Source organism: Xiphophorus couchianus, chromosome 5 (genome assembly GCF_001444195.1).
Source record: "Xiphophorus couchianus chromosome 5, X_couchianus-1.0, whole genome shotgun sequence".
In the NCBI taxonomy this organism is placed as follows: Eukaryota; Metazoa; Chordata; class Actinopteri; order Cyprinodontiformes; family Poeciliidae; genus Xiphophorus; species Xiphophorus couchianus.
Genome location: NC_040232.1, coordinates 1,415,982 through 1,432,203, shown reverse-complemented (window position 1 = coordinate 1,432,203; position 16,222 = coordinate 1,415,982). Strand labels below are relative to the sequence as shown.

Below are 16,222 nucleotides of genomic sequence, written 5' to 3'. Positions count from 1 at the left end.
GGCCCATGTTTCCTCTTCGGGCTGAGCCCGGCCGGGCTCCATGGGTAAAAGCCCGGCCACCAGACGCTCGCCATCGTGCCCCCCCTCCAGGCCTGGCTCCAGAGTGGGGCCCCGGTGACCCGCGTCCGGGCGAGGGAACACCAAGTCCAAGGTTTTCCTTCATCACTGGGGTCTTCGGGCTGCACTTTGTCTGGTCCCTCACCTAGGACCTGTCTGCCTTGGGTGACCCTACCAGGGGCATGAAGCCCCAGACAGCATAGCTCCTAGGATCATTGGGGCACTCAAACCCCTCCACCACGATAAGGTGGCAGCCCATGGAGGAGGCCCATAGTCGAACCTCGGATTCAGGAAGAGCAGTGTGGTTTTAAATAATATATATATTAAAATATATATTATAATATATTTAATCTGTGAAATCTGTAATTTTGTTCATATTTTAAATTGTGTAAATGTGTTGAATTTCTTTTTTAACAATAAAACCAGGAGCAGAAGGCTGCCTGTTGGATTCAGATAAACACATTTTTATATTCCATGTTTTTTAGGGAGCTAACGCCCAAAACCACTAAAGAGATTTGCTGTAATCCAGACGGCTTTCCTGCCAGCAGCCATCTCTGTCTACAATATGTCTTTGAAGACTTTGAATTAATGCGTTACAATAGCATTTAATTTCACTTTGGGATCAATAAAGCAGTTTTGAATTTAATTTAATTTGAAAACTACAGTACCCATGATTCCTTTAGGCCAGTATTTCCGGGTTGGTGGTACTCAGACGGCCATATTTGATTCGGTTACACTCCTCTGACAACTACTCGCTTCAAAGTAACGACAGAACCAGTCCAGAATCTCTCCGAATCACCTTCAGCTGCTTCCACAGACGACACACTTCACAACCAGCAGACAACCATGAATCCGGAATAGTAAGTCTGGTTCTGGTCCGGACTGACACGTCCAGGTCCGGTCTGAGCTGTCACTTCACCGGGGAGGCTGACGCCTAGCTAGCCGGGCGCAGCGTCGCCTTAGCTGCTTTTCTTCTCGGTGTTCAGTCGTTAACATGACCGTCCGACCGGACACATACCGACAGCCGTTTAGTCGAAGTCAGAACCGGCTCCTGACAGCGAGACTGAGCCGGGAGAAGGCCGAGAAATGACGGGAGTGACCGGTCCTATCACACCTAGTTGTTAGCGGCTAACGGCTAACTGTGTTTACTCTAATGAGTTACTGTGTGACCAAGGGGTAGGGACTGTCTGACGGGTCACTTACTTTCTGACTAATTACTTACTTTCTGATGGTTTAGTTACTTCCTGACTGATTAGTTGTTTTCTGACGGCTTAGTTACTTTCTGAGGGTTTATTACTTGCCTCAGGGATGGGTTAGTTATTTTCTAACCAAAGTCGTTGATGACCCGTTTCCATGGAAACTGGAAGGTGTTTAATATTTCTAATTTTAGTTTTTGTTTTTGTCCAAAACAATGAAAATTTGCTGGGCCTAACATGATTTAGCCAACAGGCGTATTTAAGTCCATTTGTTGTGTACACATTCAGTCACTAATTATGACTCTAAACTTAAATAATTAAATGATTATGAAATCTTTTTTTGTTTTAATTCAGTAAACGAAGTCCTTTATTGTTCTCAAAGGGAATTTAAATGCTATAACTCTTTGGTTGTCCAGTAGCAGTCAGTCTTGTAGTGAATATGGAGAGGCCTCTGACTGAAGCCCATTGCTGTGACAGTCTCATCACATGCTAACATGCTAACAGCTCAGAATGCAGACATGATATTCCACAGTAACGTCCTGGATGACATCATCAGTTGTTGGTCAGACAGCTGAGCAGAGTCCTGGAGTCGTGGATGGGATTTTTGCTCTGATGGAGGAAACGGTTTGGACTTCCTCCAGCTCCTCTGGGGCGAGGGGTCAAAGTTCAGGTTTATTTAAGCTTTTAAGAAGCTAATCAGCTGCTCCTGGTGATAGAAACAAGCCATAAAACCATTATGACATCTGAAATTAATAATCTGACAGATTTATTATAGGACAATGATTTAAAACAAACACAAAAAAGAAGAAAAAAAACAAAGAAAAAAGGCAGGAAAAAATCTGGTTCTTTTTTCACACTACAAACATGGATTTCAGATTTCTGTAACTGAAACCAGTTTAGAGAAACCAGTTGTGTTGCAGAGGATTCTTTATTTATTCATGAGATTAAACCGACCAGAACATCTCAGGTCCAGTTTGTGTCAACTGGTTGGGCCTGAATCATGTCAGAGCCGACAACCATGACCTATGTGTGTGTGTGTGTGTGTGTGTGTGTGTGTGTGTGTGTGTGCTCGCAGTGACTACTTATTCAAGCTGCTGCTGATCGGTGACTCCGGTGTCGGGAAGTCCTGTCTCCTGCTGCGGTTTGCAGTAAGTCTGACCCGTCTGTGATTGGCTGCAGCACTGTCTGACCCGTCTATGATTGGCTGCAGCGCTGTCTGACCCGTCTGTGATTGGCTGCAGGACGACACGTACACAGAGAGCTACATCAGCACCATCGGGGTGGACTTTAAGATCCGGACCATCGAACTGGACGGGAAGACCATCAAGCTGCAGATCGTAAGGAGCCGCCGATCGTAGCAGGACGCCGCTGTAATGTGAGCTGACCGCTGACCTTTGACCTGCTTCTCTGCAGTGGGACACAGCGGGCCAGGAAAGGTTCAGAACCATCACATCCAGTTACTACAGAGGAGCTCATGGCATCATAGTGGTGTATGACGTGACGGATCAGGTCAGTGACCTCTGACCTTTAGTCAGCAGCATTAGCTTAGCTGATGTTAGCTTCAGTCATCAGGAAATGTCGATATCTGGTTTTATTTTCCTGATGCTGTTATGTTGTGTGTACTTATAGATAGAGAACCACTTCCAACAGCGGGAGGTCACTGACCTTTTCTTGACCCTCCTTTATTTTCTGCTTAATGTTCAGGTTAGGAGCAAACTACTGCAGCAGTAGGCCTGTCATGATAACAAATTTTGCCGAGCGATTAATTGTCTCAAAATATTATTTCAGTAAATGATAATATTTTTATATTGATGTAATGGTAGCAAGCACATCCTGCCAAAAAACACTTTATTTTCAAAAGAACTCTTAACAATGAAACTGGTCGACAAAATAAACCAAAAATAATGGAGACATCAACAAAATACACTTGAGTAAAAACTAAACACAATATAAAACTAAAGTTTAAATAAAAACTACATTCTTTGGGGCGTGCTGTGGTGGCGCACGGCTACGTTTGGAGGCCTTAGACCCGCGGACGTCGCGGGTTCGACTCCCGGTCCCGGCGACCTTTGCCGCATGTCCTCCTTCAAAAAATGGCGCTGGCTGCCTGCAGACGTAGCTCCTGTCGTGTGTTAATCTGTGTATAAAAAATTCTTGCTGTAACTGCGAAATAATTTCCCTGCTGGGATGAATAAAGTAAAAATTATTAAATTATTATTCAACCAAAAGAGTTAGGATTATGAAGTCTGTTGTCCTGGTGGCTGGACTAGATGCAGATAGAGAAGACGTTCATATCCGACTACCTGATGCAACAGTTCACTCCTCCCTTAAGCCCAGTTCACACTACACGATTTTTGCCCTGATTTTCCCTTAGAACGTCTTAGATCTTCCAACGTTCTAAGATTGTCTCTTGCGATAATCGTAACCGATCATCCTGTAGTGTGAGGTGTGATACAGCTGATCGGGTCCAGTCGGTAGAACATCGTGTCGGCGTTCTATCAGATCGTCATCCGCCGTCAGAAAAGCCTACATGCAGTGAGGACGCATGGCTGACCGTCAGAGGAGCTGTCAGTTCAGCATACGCGACAAGTTGTGACGAAAATGAGTCATTAAATTGTTTTCAATGATAATTAGATAGATATATATGCATTGTTGTGGTTTCAAAGTCTATTTAAAGCAGAGTCTAGCTGCAGCTGCAGTCAGCTACAACACTCCGTGTAAAACTCATTAACCTATTTAACCGCTAAGTCAGGATGTCACACAGCTGTTAATAGCAAAGTGTGTGATGATCTATTAAATAAAATCATATGGTGATGACAGCGTTTACTTGTCTGGCAGATATAGCCGTCAGTTCGTGCTAATTGTATGACGATCTGACAGAAGAGCGGCTCCGATCTAAATTACACATATTCAACATGTTATATTGTCTTGGCCAGTTTATCACTGCAGCGTTTGGTTTTCCCCGACTGGGAGAACCTGTTGAATGTGACAGGTAGCCAATCAGAAAGCTCGGATTCCCCTCCGTACTTTCTGAGGGGAAATTATGGAAAGGAAACCCAAACAGCTGATATGGCGCAAGCAGACATTGGAGATGATATGTGGAAACAACATTAATGTTAATTCAACATTTCGTGCAAAGAATATAGAAATGACAAGGTGAGGAGTTGGAGTGAAACTGGTACCGCAGTTGATAAACCCGGTAACTTTTGACCTGTTCTTTGTTAACGTGACATAAATAGGTTCTAATGATTTTATTCAGCCACATGCATTGCAGGTAGATTGTAGTAAAACATTGATTAATGCCTGGTTTTAAAATTACTTAACTGGACTTGTAGCCATTATTTTGTGCAAATTGTTCTCAATGTAATTAAAATTAAGCTCACAAGCTATCGCTATTACTTCTACATCATCAGCCGTGTTTGTTTGCTCTAAATTCACTGTGATTTAGTGGCTTTTATGGGATTTTTTGTGTAAAATCTGAATGTTGGTGAGAGAAATCGGTTTGTGTGGTGTGTTGCTCTTGCTCTGCACTATCGAACCCGTTATGCCTACGATTTGTTTGTCGGTTACTATGTTTCTCAGGTTTTGAAAATGGGCCAGCCGACAATTCGAAAATCCCGCAGTGTGAACTGGGCATTAGGCTACAGAAATGAGGGCAGGGTCAGTGGAGAGCGCCGGAGTAGAGCCTTTTTTCTTCCAGTGTCATCAGTAGAAAGAAAAAGGCAGGAAGAAACGATAAAGCCAATAATTAAAATGAGGTGCGATTAATTGAATGCTACAAACGTTGGCTGATGCCTCTTCCTCTGCTACGAAGGTTTGTTAGAAATGCTTTGATGGCCTGTAGTGGTAAATAAACATGTGACCAAGATTTAAGAAGAGATTTCTAATTTGTATGAAGAAGCAATATGTAAAATTTTAGTATAATTGATGAAAAATCTGAGCATGTATTTTGATTATGCAAATTATGTTGCCCCGCCCCTTTTCATATGGAGTCCCCACGCTGCCTGTAGCCCCGCCCCCTGAGTGACGCTGCGTTCTGCTGCTCCTCAGGAGTCGTTCAACAACGTGAAGCAGTGGCTGCAGGAGATCGACCGCTACGCCAGCGAGAACGTCAACAAGCTGCTGGTCGGCAACAAGAGCGACCTGACCACCAAGAAGGTGGTGGACTACACTACAGCCAAGGTATGACCCTTGAACCCTGACCTCAGGTCTGAAGCAGGCCGAGTAGCATTCTGACCTTTGAACCCTGCAGGAGTTCGCGGAACACCTGGGCATCCCGTTCCTGGAGACGAGCGCTAAGAGCGCCACCAACGTGGAGCAGGCCTTCATGACCATGGCGGCTGAGATCAAGAAGCGGATGGGCCCCGGGGCCACGGCCGGCGCCGCCGACAGGTCCAACGTGAAGATCCAGAGCAAGCCGGTCAACACTTCGTCCGGCGGCTGCTGCTGAGAGCCGCCGCCGCACCTCCCCCCGGCCAGCAGTAGGACGATAAGCCCCTCCCCCAAAGCCCCCCGCCGTCTCCTCATCACTCGGAACCGTTTTTAAGTCTCCTGGGTCCGGACAGAGCGCGCTCAGACCGGCAGCGCACGCGCCTCCACGCCTCGCCCCCTCAGCAGGCTCCGCCCCCTCAGCCACATGCCTTCAGGGCAGAAGAAGAACCTGCGTCGCCCAGACAACATTCCCGTCAGGCGGCGCGCGCGCTGCCGGCCCGGTCGGAGCGGCGCTCCCACAAACTGTATATATTTATACATAAATGTTTGCAGAAGCTGTAGAAGAAGAAAACTGAGCAGCTGATTGGCTGCGGACGCCGCGGCTCAGAGTCTATTAAACAATGAAGGAGATGTTTCATAACAGATCGCCTGTCTGGTCTCTTCTTCTGCAGGAAGGTGAATCCTCCAGCAGTTCCCCCACATGGCCTCCAGGGGGCGCCTCAGCGTGTGTAGATGAGGTCATGTTGAGTCAGAGGTCACAGACCTAGTTCCGTCTGGTTCTGATGTCTCTGCCCCAACAGATGAACGCTAACCAGGCTGTTAGCTTTGATTTAAATGAACTCAGGGTTTCAGCATCTTTGCAGTTTTCTGGAAGTTTGTCCCAGTTTAGGGTTAAGGTTGATTCTAAATCAGCGTTTGCTGAGTATCAGAATGACCAATCAGAAGACATGGAGGCACATGACTTTACAGATTTAAACATGGAGGCTCCATCACTGCCATACTGGTTGCTCTGTCCACTTCCTGTTTCCTCTGGTGACTACTTCCTGTTTCCTGAACAGATCAGCAGTCTGCAGCTCTTTGGAAAAAACTAATACAATTACCGCCGTTTTTTGTTGTTTGTTTTTCAGGGAAGTGACTAACACATTAATTTAGGTTAATTACATTAACATCTTAAACAATTTCACACAAAAGTCTGAAGTGCCCGGAACCTTTGTATTGTGTTTCTGGTACAACCGTAAATCTGACGCACCAGCACACTCTGCTAACTGTAGCTTCTGTCTCAGTCGCTAACAGCAGCGATGGAGCGGCTTCTGTTAATTTCTGCTTCAAACAGGATGTGGGTTAAGCACAACCCACATGTGGAGGCCTTAGTCCTCGGCGCAGCTGTCGCAGGTTCGATTCCCGGCCTGGCGACCTTTGCCACATGTCTTCCCTTTCTCTCCTTACCCACTTTCCTGTCAGTTAACTTATCAAATAAAGGCCACTAGAGCCAATAAAACCTTTTAAAAAGTCAATAAAAATTCAGCTTCAAACAGATCTGATGCTGGAAAACATACTGTGTTCAGGTTGTGCTAAAAGAAATCTATGCTAGCCTAAATTAGCATCTCAATGCTACAGATGTAGCAGCTAATGTTAGGGTCCAGCTTTCTAAACGAGCTCCGTGAATGATCAAACTTTACTCCAATCTGATGTTGAAGAACAAATTAAAAATATTAATGTTTATTAAAATCAGGTCTGTTCAGTAATTTAGCAACAGCAGTTTTGGATTTGAAAATTTGCTGATTTTTAAATAATTTAGATTAAAATACAATTACAGACTGACATATTCAACATTTTTGCGTCCCAGTGCTGATTCAAACTGGAAATTTATTCTGAAACGAGCATCTTGATCCCAATCTAGACCCACAGAACCAGAGACACAGAGCTTCCTCTTAAATTATTTTAATATCTTGTGTACACTAAAATTTACACATTTCCAGTCTGGGAAGACCCGGCATGCACGGCGACTCCTCGCAGGCTCTTCCAGTGATTCAGCGGTTTTCCATAGGAACTTCCTCGGTTTACAGTCTGAAGCCACAGTGAACTACAATTACATCCAATCATCTTCACAATGTGCAAAACCCTCCAGGGAGACGGCCACAGCAGTTAGAGCAAAAACAAAACGACAGACGGGTTGGTCCCTTAACTCCTTCACAGCTCCAGAACCTTCCGGTTCCAGCCACGCGTCCCAGACGAGACGGACGGGGAGGACAGGAAGCGGCGGGACGAACTAAGGCCTCGGAAACGAACGAGGACGAACATTCAGCTGGATTCTGCAGGCAGTGTGGTTTCAGTCCATAAATATTCTTATAAAGACTCTATATGTTGATATAAATGTATTCATACTTTACAGATCTCTGTTCAGCTTAAGAGCTTCAGCCAGTGTTTCCTTCATAGTCCCGCCAGAATAAAAGCAGAATCATTAAAATAAAACATTAAATCCCTGATTATGTACACCCCCACCGAGAAACTGAAAGATGAAAAAAACAAAGATGTAGATGAGGAAGTGATGCGTGTGGGCGGGGCTTCAGTCGGGCGTGGCGTGTGAGCAGAGCGGCGTCAGCGTGGCGGGGAACATCAGAACCTTGGCCTGCATGAAGGACAGGTCCGGCAGCGCCGCGATCACCTTGGACGCCTCGTCGCTCAGGTTCTCCTCCCTCCTGGGCTTCCTGTCGGGGCGCAGACACAAACGGACCTCAGGTCGACTCCGACCGGAACCGGGCCAGGACCGGGCCGCACACTCACCGAGTGGACGTGCTGGTCTTCTCCATGGTGGACATGAGGCGAGCGAAGGCGTCGGCAACGCGGCTGCTGGCGCCGCTCGGGTCCAGCTTGGCGGTGGTGAGCTCGAACAGCTCCGGGTCCACACCTGAGGGACAGAACAGGCCAGACAGGTCAGAGGTCAGCAGGACCTTTACCAGAAAGCCACTGGATAAAACCGGACCCGCTCCAGGGTTCTGACTCAACAGCTGCGACTTTTAGACTTCATTCCTCTGAACAGTTTTCAACCATCGGAAACAAATCGGGTGTTTGATCTGAGAGGTGAGGAGGAGCCGCTAACGCCTGGGGACGGCCAGCAGGGGGCGACGACGGCCAGCAGGGGGCGACGACGGCCAGCAGGGGGCGACGACGGCCAGCAGGGGGCGACGACGGCCAGGTTGACTCGGGGGAAATGTGTGGTTAGTCCAGTTTCAGTGGCACCAACCTGAGATTACTTAACACCACCCCCTTCTGGTCAGACAGGCAGCTGGCCTGGTTTTCATGGCTCCACCCACTGGTTGGGTTTGGAGAAGGCGGGGCTTCCACGAGGCTCCGCCCACTCCAGTTCTACCTGCAGTCGCTCTGGCTACGTTCACCACAGCAGAACGTGATCCACATCAATTTATCGTGGCAGATTCCGATCTTTTCTCCAAGAAACTCCGAACTGTTCACTGAACTAGTGCAACTTTTCACTGTAAAAATACAAGACCAAGAAATATGTGTGATTTCTGTGATTCATCCAATGGGGATTTTACAGAAAGTTTTATTTTCCATGGCAGCCATCTTGACAAGTCAACAGATGATCAGTAAATGTCTTTGGGTCCAATTCTGTAACATTTGACACAAAAAGTTTTCATTTGTGAAAATATCGGCAAATTTAGTGCAGAAATCTATTTTCTTTACGGCCATCTTGAATTTTTCTTCTACCAGCATCTCAAAGTTTCCAAATCAAAACAATAGTTAATCAATAATCAATTATTACTGCGATTATTGATGCAACAATGAAAACTGCAGAACCCAGTCCGGTCCAGGAAAGCGGATCTGCTGCCCGTTCACTGAGCGACACCATGTTAGTTTCTAGAAGCTCAAAGGAGGAAGAGCAGAACCTGGACCCGGTCCAGGAGGAATACTGGACCAGTTTCTACGGCAGACATGCAAAATGGTTCTGGCGGTCGGGTCGGGTGGTTCTGGTAGTCGGTCGGTTCTGGTGGTCGGGTCGGGTGGCTCTTGCGGTTCTGGTAGTCGGGTCGGGTGGTTCTGGTGGTCAGGTCGAGTGGTTCTGGCGGTTCTGGTAGTCGGGTCGGGTGGTTCTGGTGGTCAGGTCGGGTGGTTATGGCGGTCGGGTCGGGTGGTTCTGGTAGTCGGGTCGGGTGGTTCTGGCGGTTCTGGTAGTCGGGTCGGGTGGTTCTGGCGGTCGGGTCGGGTGGCTCTTGCGGTTCTGGTAGTCGGGTCGGGTGGTTCTGGCGGTTCTGGTAGTCGGGTCGGGTGGTTCTGGTGGTCGGATCGGGTGGTTCTGGCGGTCGGGTCGGGTGGCTCTTGCGGTTCTGGTGGTCGGGTCGGGTGGTTCTGGTGGGTCTGGCGGTCGGGTCGGGTGGCTCTTGCGGTTCTGGTGGTCGGGTCGGGTGGCTCTTGCGGTTCTGGTAGTCGGGTCGGGTGGTTCTGGTGGGTCTGGTGGTCGAGTCAGGTGGTTCTGGCGGTTCTGGTAGTCAGGTCGGGTGGTTCTGGCGGTCGGGTCGAGTGGTTCTGGTGGTCGGGTCGAGTGGTTCTGGCGGTTCTGGTAGTCGGGTCGGGTGGTTCTGGCGGTCGGGTCGGGTGGTTCTGGTTCTGACCTGGGATGGAGGCTGAGCTGCTGGAGCCTGAATCCTCCACCGGACCAAAGAAATCCAGGTTCAACAGAGCCGAGCCTCCGCTGGCTGGACAGCCGGGTCAGAGGTCAGAGGTCAGAGAGAAAGAGAGAGAGAGGGTCATGCAGCAGAGTCGCTTCATGTGGGACTGCAGGCTGACCTCAGCGAGGGGTCAAAGTTCAGCCACAGCAGAACCAGAACACCAAACCAAGTGAGAGATCCCACAGCATGATGCTGCTGCTACCGAGCTTCACTGTGGGACCGGAGCAGAACTGGTTGGTTCTGATATGGACCGGATCCGACCGGACCGGATCGGATCAAACCGGACCACACCAGATCCGACCGAACTGGACTGGATCAGACCGGACTGGACCGACAGCTTCAGCTGGTGGTTCTACAGAACCAGCTGGACTCAGCGTTTGGTCGCTGGTTCTGCTGAGGTTCTGCTGGGTTGTTCTGGACGGCCCGGTTGGACCACCTACCGTCCAGAGGGTTGGTGAGGCCGCTGCTGCTCCAGTCGAACTGGACCGGGGGGAGCGCCTCCTGCTGGAGGGATGGGGAAACAATCAGACTGACATCAGGACATGAGGACGGCGAGCGGGCCGGGCCAGACCGGACCGGGCACTGGTGGGTACCTGCACCGTGTCGGGCTGGATGGAGCTCTTCTCTGCGACGGCGGGCGGCATCAGGGCGATGGAGGCGATCATCTCGGCAGCAGAGACGGGCTTCAGCGGCTCCTTGGTCGGCTCCAGCATCCCCTGAAACCAAACCGAGTCAGAACCAGAACCGGCAGGAGGTTCCGGACATTCTGGAGGCAGAGGAACTCACCAGGCCAGCCGCGTACATCGGCACGATGACCGGCTGCTTCTTCTGACCCGTGAACAGCTGGAGGGAAAAGAGCCACACGATCAGTACCGGACCACGACAGAACCGACTGCAGGTGTGTTTGCTCCTGTCTTTAGGTTTCTGAGATGCTGCAAAGTAAAATGACTCTGGGATCAGCTGGGAACCAGCAGAACCTTCAGAACCATCAGAACCTTCATCAAACTTACGATGTTCCTGGTGTCGATGCCGAGGCAGCAGAGCAGAACCTTGTTGCCATGGGAACCCCCCCACTGGTACCGCAGGCCCAGAGCCTCATGGACGTCCTGAAGCTGCGTCCAGACGCCGCCGCCGCGCGCCGACCTGCAGCCAATCAGAGAGCAGCAGGAGGAAGCGAAACAGGAAGCAGGTCGATGATGAAGATCAGTCATCATCATCATCAACTCACCTGCTGCTCAGCCTCTCCTCTTCCTCGCCTCGCGGCTCCAGCAGGACCTTCAGGGTCTCCACCAGCTGCCCCTCCCCCACCTGCTGCTGGCTGTGGGCGGAGCTAACAGGGAAGCTGCTGAGGAACAGCTTCTCCAGACGGCCGGACAGCGCCCCCTGCAGGGGGACCAGAACAGAACGGCCTGAGGAGTTTCTCTTCCTCTCAGGCTGTTGTAGGAGATGCCATCTAGTGGTCGGGGTGTGAACTACGTCTGGTTAATATCTTAGTCCTGGTTGTTCAATAAGATTCAGGCTGAATAATTATTCTACACTAAAATACATTTCAAAGTCATTTCTGATTTGGGTTTGAAGCTTTTCAGCAACAACAGGCTGAGGAACAGAAACGACAGATTCTGTCTGGAAGCAAAACATGAACAATAAACTGAGCATGAATTTTGACTATGCAACTTTTCATCTAAAGATAAGTAACAACTGATGACTAAATTATTTTCATAAGTATATAACCTAATGTAATATTATTTTAATCATGAAACAGGAGATAAAAGCTCTAAGGACAGATATGGAGCAGAAATGGAAATTTGCTGCATTAAAATAAAATACTGTAAGGATGAAAAACTAATAGTTGTTCAAAACATTTAGTTTGACTCAATTTGAGCAAAAACTGCATCAATTTAATAATCAACATACTGAGACAGAGCTGCATCATTCCTCAAAATCCTGGTGTCTCCAATTAGCATCGGAGCTAAAGCTGCGCAAATGGAGGAAACTAACAATCAGTAGAAATGTTTCTACTAGCCAGATAATTGTTTTCTCTGTGGGATCAATCAGAACCGGCTGGAACCCGACCTGTGTGCATCAATCAGAACCCGACCCGTCTGTCTCTTACCGGCAGCGGCACCGTCCTCCCGGCGTCCTCTCTTTCTTCGTCCCGGTCCTCCTTGCCGCTCGGCTCTGAGCTGAACGCCGCCCAGGATTCTCCATCCTCCTGGTTCTGGTTCTGGTTCTGCTCGCTGAAGGCGCTCCAGCCCGAGTCGTCCTCACCGTCTTTCACTGAGCTAAAGTTCCCGAAACTCTCACTGCTGGGAAAGTCGGCAAACGTCCCCCCGTCCCCGTCCCCGTCTCCGTCCCGCTGTCCGCCGAGGACCTTAGGGGAGTTGAAGTCCCCGAAGTCGTCCTCTGACTCGGACCCAACAGGTTCTGGAGGTTCCGGACCGTCCGGTCGGTTCTGCTCAAAGTCAGAAAAGCCCTGAGCGCCGAAGGACGTGGCGTCCCCAAAGTCTCCAAAGTCGTCCCCGGCGGGCGTGGCGGCGTCCCCTGGCGGCGGCGGGGACGACCCCGTGGTGCTGATGTCCCCCAGGTCCTCCAGGCCGTCCGTGGACAGCAGCCGGCCCAGAGACGTCTCCGAGCTACGCTCATCCCCTGCCTCCCGGGACTCGTCCTCGTCCTCGGTCCCGTTCGGGGACAGACGCCCCGTAGTGCAAACAGAGAGACACGCGTCCCCCAGGGGACAGTCCGGGCCCCGGTCCATGTTACAGGAGCCGGGGGGGGCCTCGGCCCGGTGGATGTCCCTCACTGCGTCCTCTGCTCCCCGCTCACCGTTTTGGGGACAGACGGATGTCTCCGCTGGACTGTCCAGGTCTCTGGGTTGGACGGATGTCCCTGGTGGGCCCTCCCTGTCCTGGGAACAGACGGATGTCCCCGGTGGGCCCTCCCTGTCCTGGGGACAGATGGATGTCCCCGGTGGGCCCTCCCTGTCCCTCTGACTCTGCGTCTCTTCAGAGTCAGAAAAAGCAGCAAAGTCTGCAAACCCGTCCTTTTGGACGCCGTCCTCTTGGACCGGGACGCCGTCCCCGCCCTCCGTGGATGGTCCTCTGGCATGAGACGAGACAGAGTCTTGTGAGGAGGGGCTTCCCTGAAGGTCAAAGGTCACAAACCCGTTGGTCAGGACCTCTGCATCTTCACCGTTGCAATCAACAGAGACATCCTGCGAGAAGGACGCCGTCTTCCTGGCGTCCGTCCGCTCTGAGGGACGGACCGCCAGGCGGCCGTTGGCCTTGTTCGGCTCGCCAAAGGGGGGGTGGAAAAAGCCCAGCACCCCGCTGCCGTTGTGAAGGTCGGGCGGCGAGGTGGCGGTCAGCGCCTGATTCTGGTCAAAGGACGTCGGCGTGTCCAACTCGGAGAAGCTGACGCTGCTGGGGACGCCGGAGAACGTCCCAAAGTCCCCAAACTCATCGTCCTCTTCCTCTGCGCCGTCCTCCATCGGTGGCGGCGATGAAGAGTACATCCGGATCACGTCTGGCTCCATCACACCCCGGTCCCACGGGACTCGCCGCGGCTACACCTGGGACAGGGACAGACAGGAAGTCAGCAGGAGACAGAGATGGTTCGAGTCCCAGCAGAACCTGAACATAAATTTTGTATCAGACCAGGAAACCTGACTGACCAACCTCTCCTCCAAATATGGCATCACTTCCTGTTTAAAAGCTATTAAAATCTGACCTGTCCTCAGGGACACGTCCACCACCAACTCATCCTCATGTCAGCAGAGAATCAGTTCATATTCATCCATCCATTTTCTAACACCTGGTCCCTAGCGGGTTCAGGAGGAGCTGCTGCCTCTCTGGCAAACGTTTCAGGTGAGAGGCGGGGTCACCTGGACAGGTTGCCAATCTGTCGCAGGGCAACACAGAAACAGACAGGACAAACAACCATGCACACACACACACCTAGGGAGAATTTAGAGAGACCGACCAACCTGACAGTCATGTTTCTGGACTGTGGGAGGAACTGGAGAACCAGAGAGAACCAGGGAGAACCGGAGAGAACCGACCAGGCACAGGGAGAACATGCAGACTCCATGCAGACAGAATCGAACCCAGGACCTTCTTGCTGCAAGGCAACAGCTCTACCCACTGCACCACTGTGCAGCCATCAGTTCATATTCTTCACTAATTCACCTGTGAACAGCTTCCACTTCTGCCTGAAAGAAGAAACTGTGGCAGTGGGCGGATGTAACTGGGTCTATATTGTTGTATATTTTCACAAAATGTTTTCTTTAATTTATTTGCCCTCTTATACTTGTCTGTCTTTGTGTTCCTCTGTGTCTGCTATGAGGGGTTTGGTCCTCCAGCTCCGCCCTACTTTCTTCTTCTTTTGTTCAGGGTCCTCCAGCACCATTATAAATGTTAAGTTGTTCATTTCCTCTTCCCTTTTGTTACTCGTTCCACTGGGAAGAGGCAAGTTTTATAATCTATTGTAATCCTTTCATTTATATTGTCCAAATGTTTATTTTTTTTCTTCTGTATTAATGTTAGGTTAATATTTTCATTCGAGTTGCTATAATGCATTTATAAGATTTGATGCATGCTAACATTATGATTTTGTATAGATCGGGTTGGAGAACTGGAGCACATGCTACGTGCTAATGCTAATATCTCCCGATTGACAGATTGAATAAACGGAGTCCGCCTCCAAACCCAGACTCGGTGTTTTTATGGTTTGTCCTATAAACACACAACGCAGAAGTCAACCGGTCACACGGAGCCTACATACCTGTGGGCGGGGCCAACATACCTGTGGGCAGGTGCGTGACCCAGCAGCTGAGCTGACTACAAACCAGTAGGACCAGAAAAATCAGTTCACCTGGAGGAAACGTCACGTCACAGTGACGTGTCAAAGACCTGTGCTGCTATGGAAACCAGTATCAGAACCAGAACCAGGAGTATTAAAGTCAGAATCTGACCTGAGACCTGCTCACAGGCTCGGTGAAGGTTTCCATGACAGCAGCTTTTTCCGAACCTCCCGAACCTTTTCCCGGCTGCTCCGCGGAACCCCTCGGTGTCTGACAGTTTATGTAGCCGCTAGCAGCAACAGCTAGGAGGCTAACGGAGCTAACATGGGCCCGTCGGGAACCGGAGGAGGTTGGATGGTGGTCGGCGGTTCGGTGCTCATGGAGGTGGATGTTTGGACACTTTGAACCCAGACCCAGTCCAGTCCAGTCAGTAGAAGAACAAAAACTAAGAGGCCGAACACCTGCTTCACTGCAGCTAGCTTAGCTTAGCTAACCTGTGGACTGAGGACAGATTTAACCGAATAACGTTTCAAATCTCCGGTACCGACCCGGTCAGGGAGTTAGAAAGAAATCAAACCCGTAAATTCGCCCCAGTCTGGCTCCGTCCGAAGCAGCAGATCCATACAGAACCGAGCCGAACTCCAAGCACAACAATCCTGTTTCCCGCAGCTAGCCAAAGTGTTAGCTCCTCCAGCGGCACCGTGTGACCCGGACAGCGGAGCAGCTCACCGTGAGACGCCGGTCCCTCAGGTCCATGACTCGGTGTGAAGACAGAGGGGTCCAGCGGCGGTCGGAGCGGCCAGCCGGGCGGTGTGTGACGGCTGGAGGTGAAGGTGGAGTCAGTCAGCTGCTGAGTTCCTCCCAGCATGCAGCGCTCCCGGGCTGCCTGCGGATCCAAAGTTTCCAGGTGGAACAGGTAGTTCCAGCGGACTGGATCTGACCTGGAAACCAGTTACAGCTCCGACATCTGGGCGGAACCACCCTCTGTTCACTGGAGGCTCCAAATCTTTACTGGATTTTATCTGGAAAGTTAGAAAAATCCCTTCTAGAGCGGCTACGGAGCCCCAGTGGAGTCAAACCTTCAGTTTCCCCGACAAGCATTTCTACAGAGCTGTGTTCACTCTACAGATAAATAAACGCTGTTATCGATCACTAATGAATAAATACTCAATCAAATAACCTAATCTGAAATAAAATGAAATAATGAAATAAAAACAACATTTTTTAAAATATATTTTTAATGGGGAGCTTATTTAGTAAACAACAATTTTATA

General features: G+C 50.0%; 2 protein-coding genes across 10 annotated transcripts; one reads left to right on the top strand and one right to left on the bottom strand.

The window, feature by feature from the left end:
* Positions 1-747: 747 nt before the first annotated feature.
* LOC114144458 (ras-related protein Rab-1A-like) lies at positions 748-6,109 on the top strand. Its single transcript, XM_028017327.1, has 6 exons — positions 748-917; positions 2,329-2,401; positions 2,495-2,590; positions 2,667-2,762; positions 5,304-5,435; positions 5,506-6,109. The coding sequence occupies exons 1-6, from the start codon at positions 904-906 to the stop codon at positions 5,701-5,703; spliced, it is 609 nt and encodes a 202-aa protein (XP_027873128.1). The 5' UTR covers positions 748-903; the 3' UTR covers positions 5,704-6,109.
* A 1,281-nt stretch (positions 6,110-7,390) lies between these two features.
* aftpha (aftiphilin a) lies at positions 7,391-16,122 on the bottom strand. 9 transcript variants are annotated; one of them, XM_028017314.1, is made up of 11 exons: positions 15,678-16,116; positions 13,072-13,718; positions 12,264-13,032; positions 11,379-11,533; positions 11,161-11,293; positions 10,937-10,993; positions 10,744-10,866; positions 10,591-10,654; positions 10,094-10,177; positions 8,250-8,373; positions 7,391-8,173 (listed from the first exon to the last, which is right to left on the bottom strand). In XM_028017314.1, exons 2-11 carry the CDS (start codon positions 13,680-13,682, stop codon positions 8,032-8,034), a joined length of 2,262 nt encoding a protein of 753 aa, XP_027873115.1. In that variant the 5' UTR covers positions 13,683-13,718; positions 15,678-16,116; the 3' UTR covers positions 7,391-8,031. The 9 variants fall into 9 exon arrangements, with proteins under 9 accessions (XP_027873115.1, XP_027873111.1, XP_027873112.1 ...); XM_028017310.1 differs by having other exon boundaries at positions 12,264-13,718; positions 15,120-16,117; XM_028017311.1 differs by having other exon boundaries at positions 12,264-13,718; positions 15,526-16,117.
* Between the last annotated feature and the right edge of the window lie 100 nt (positions 16,123-16,222).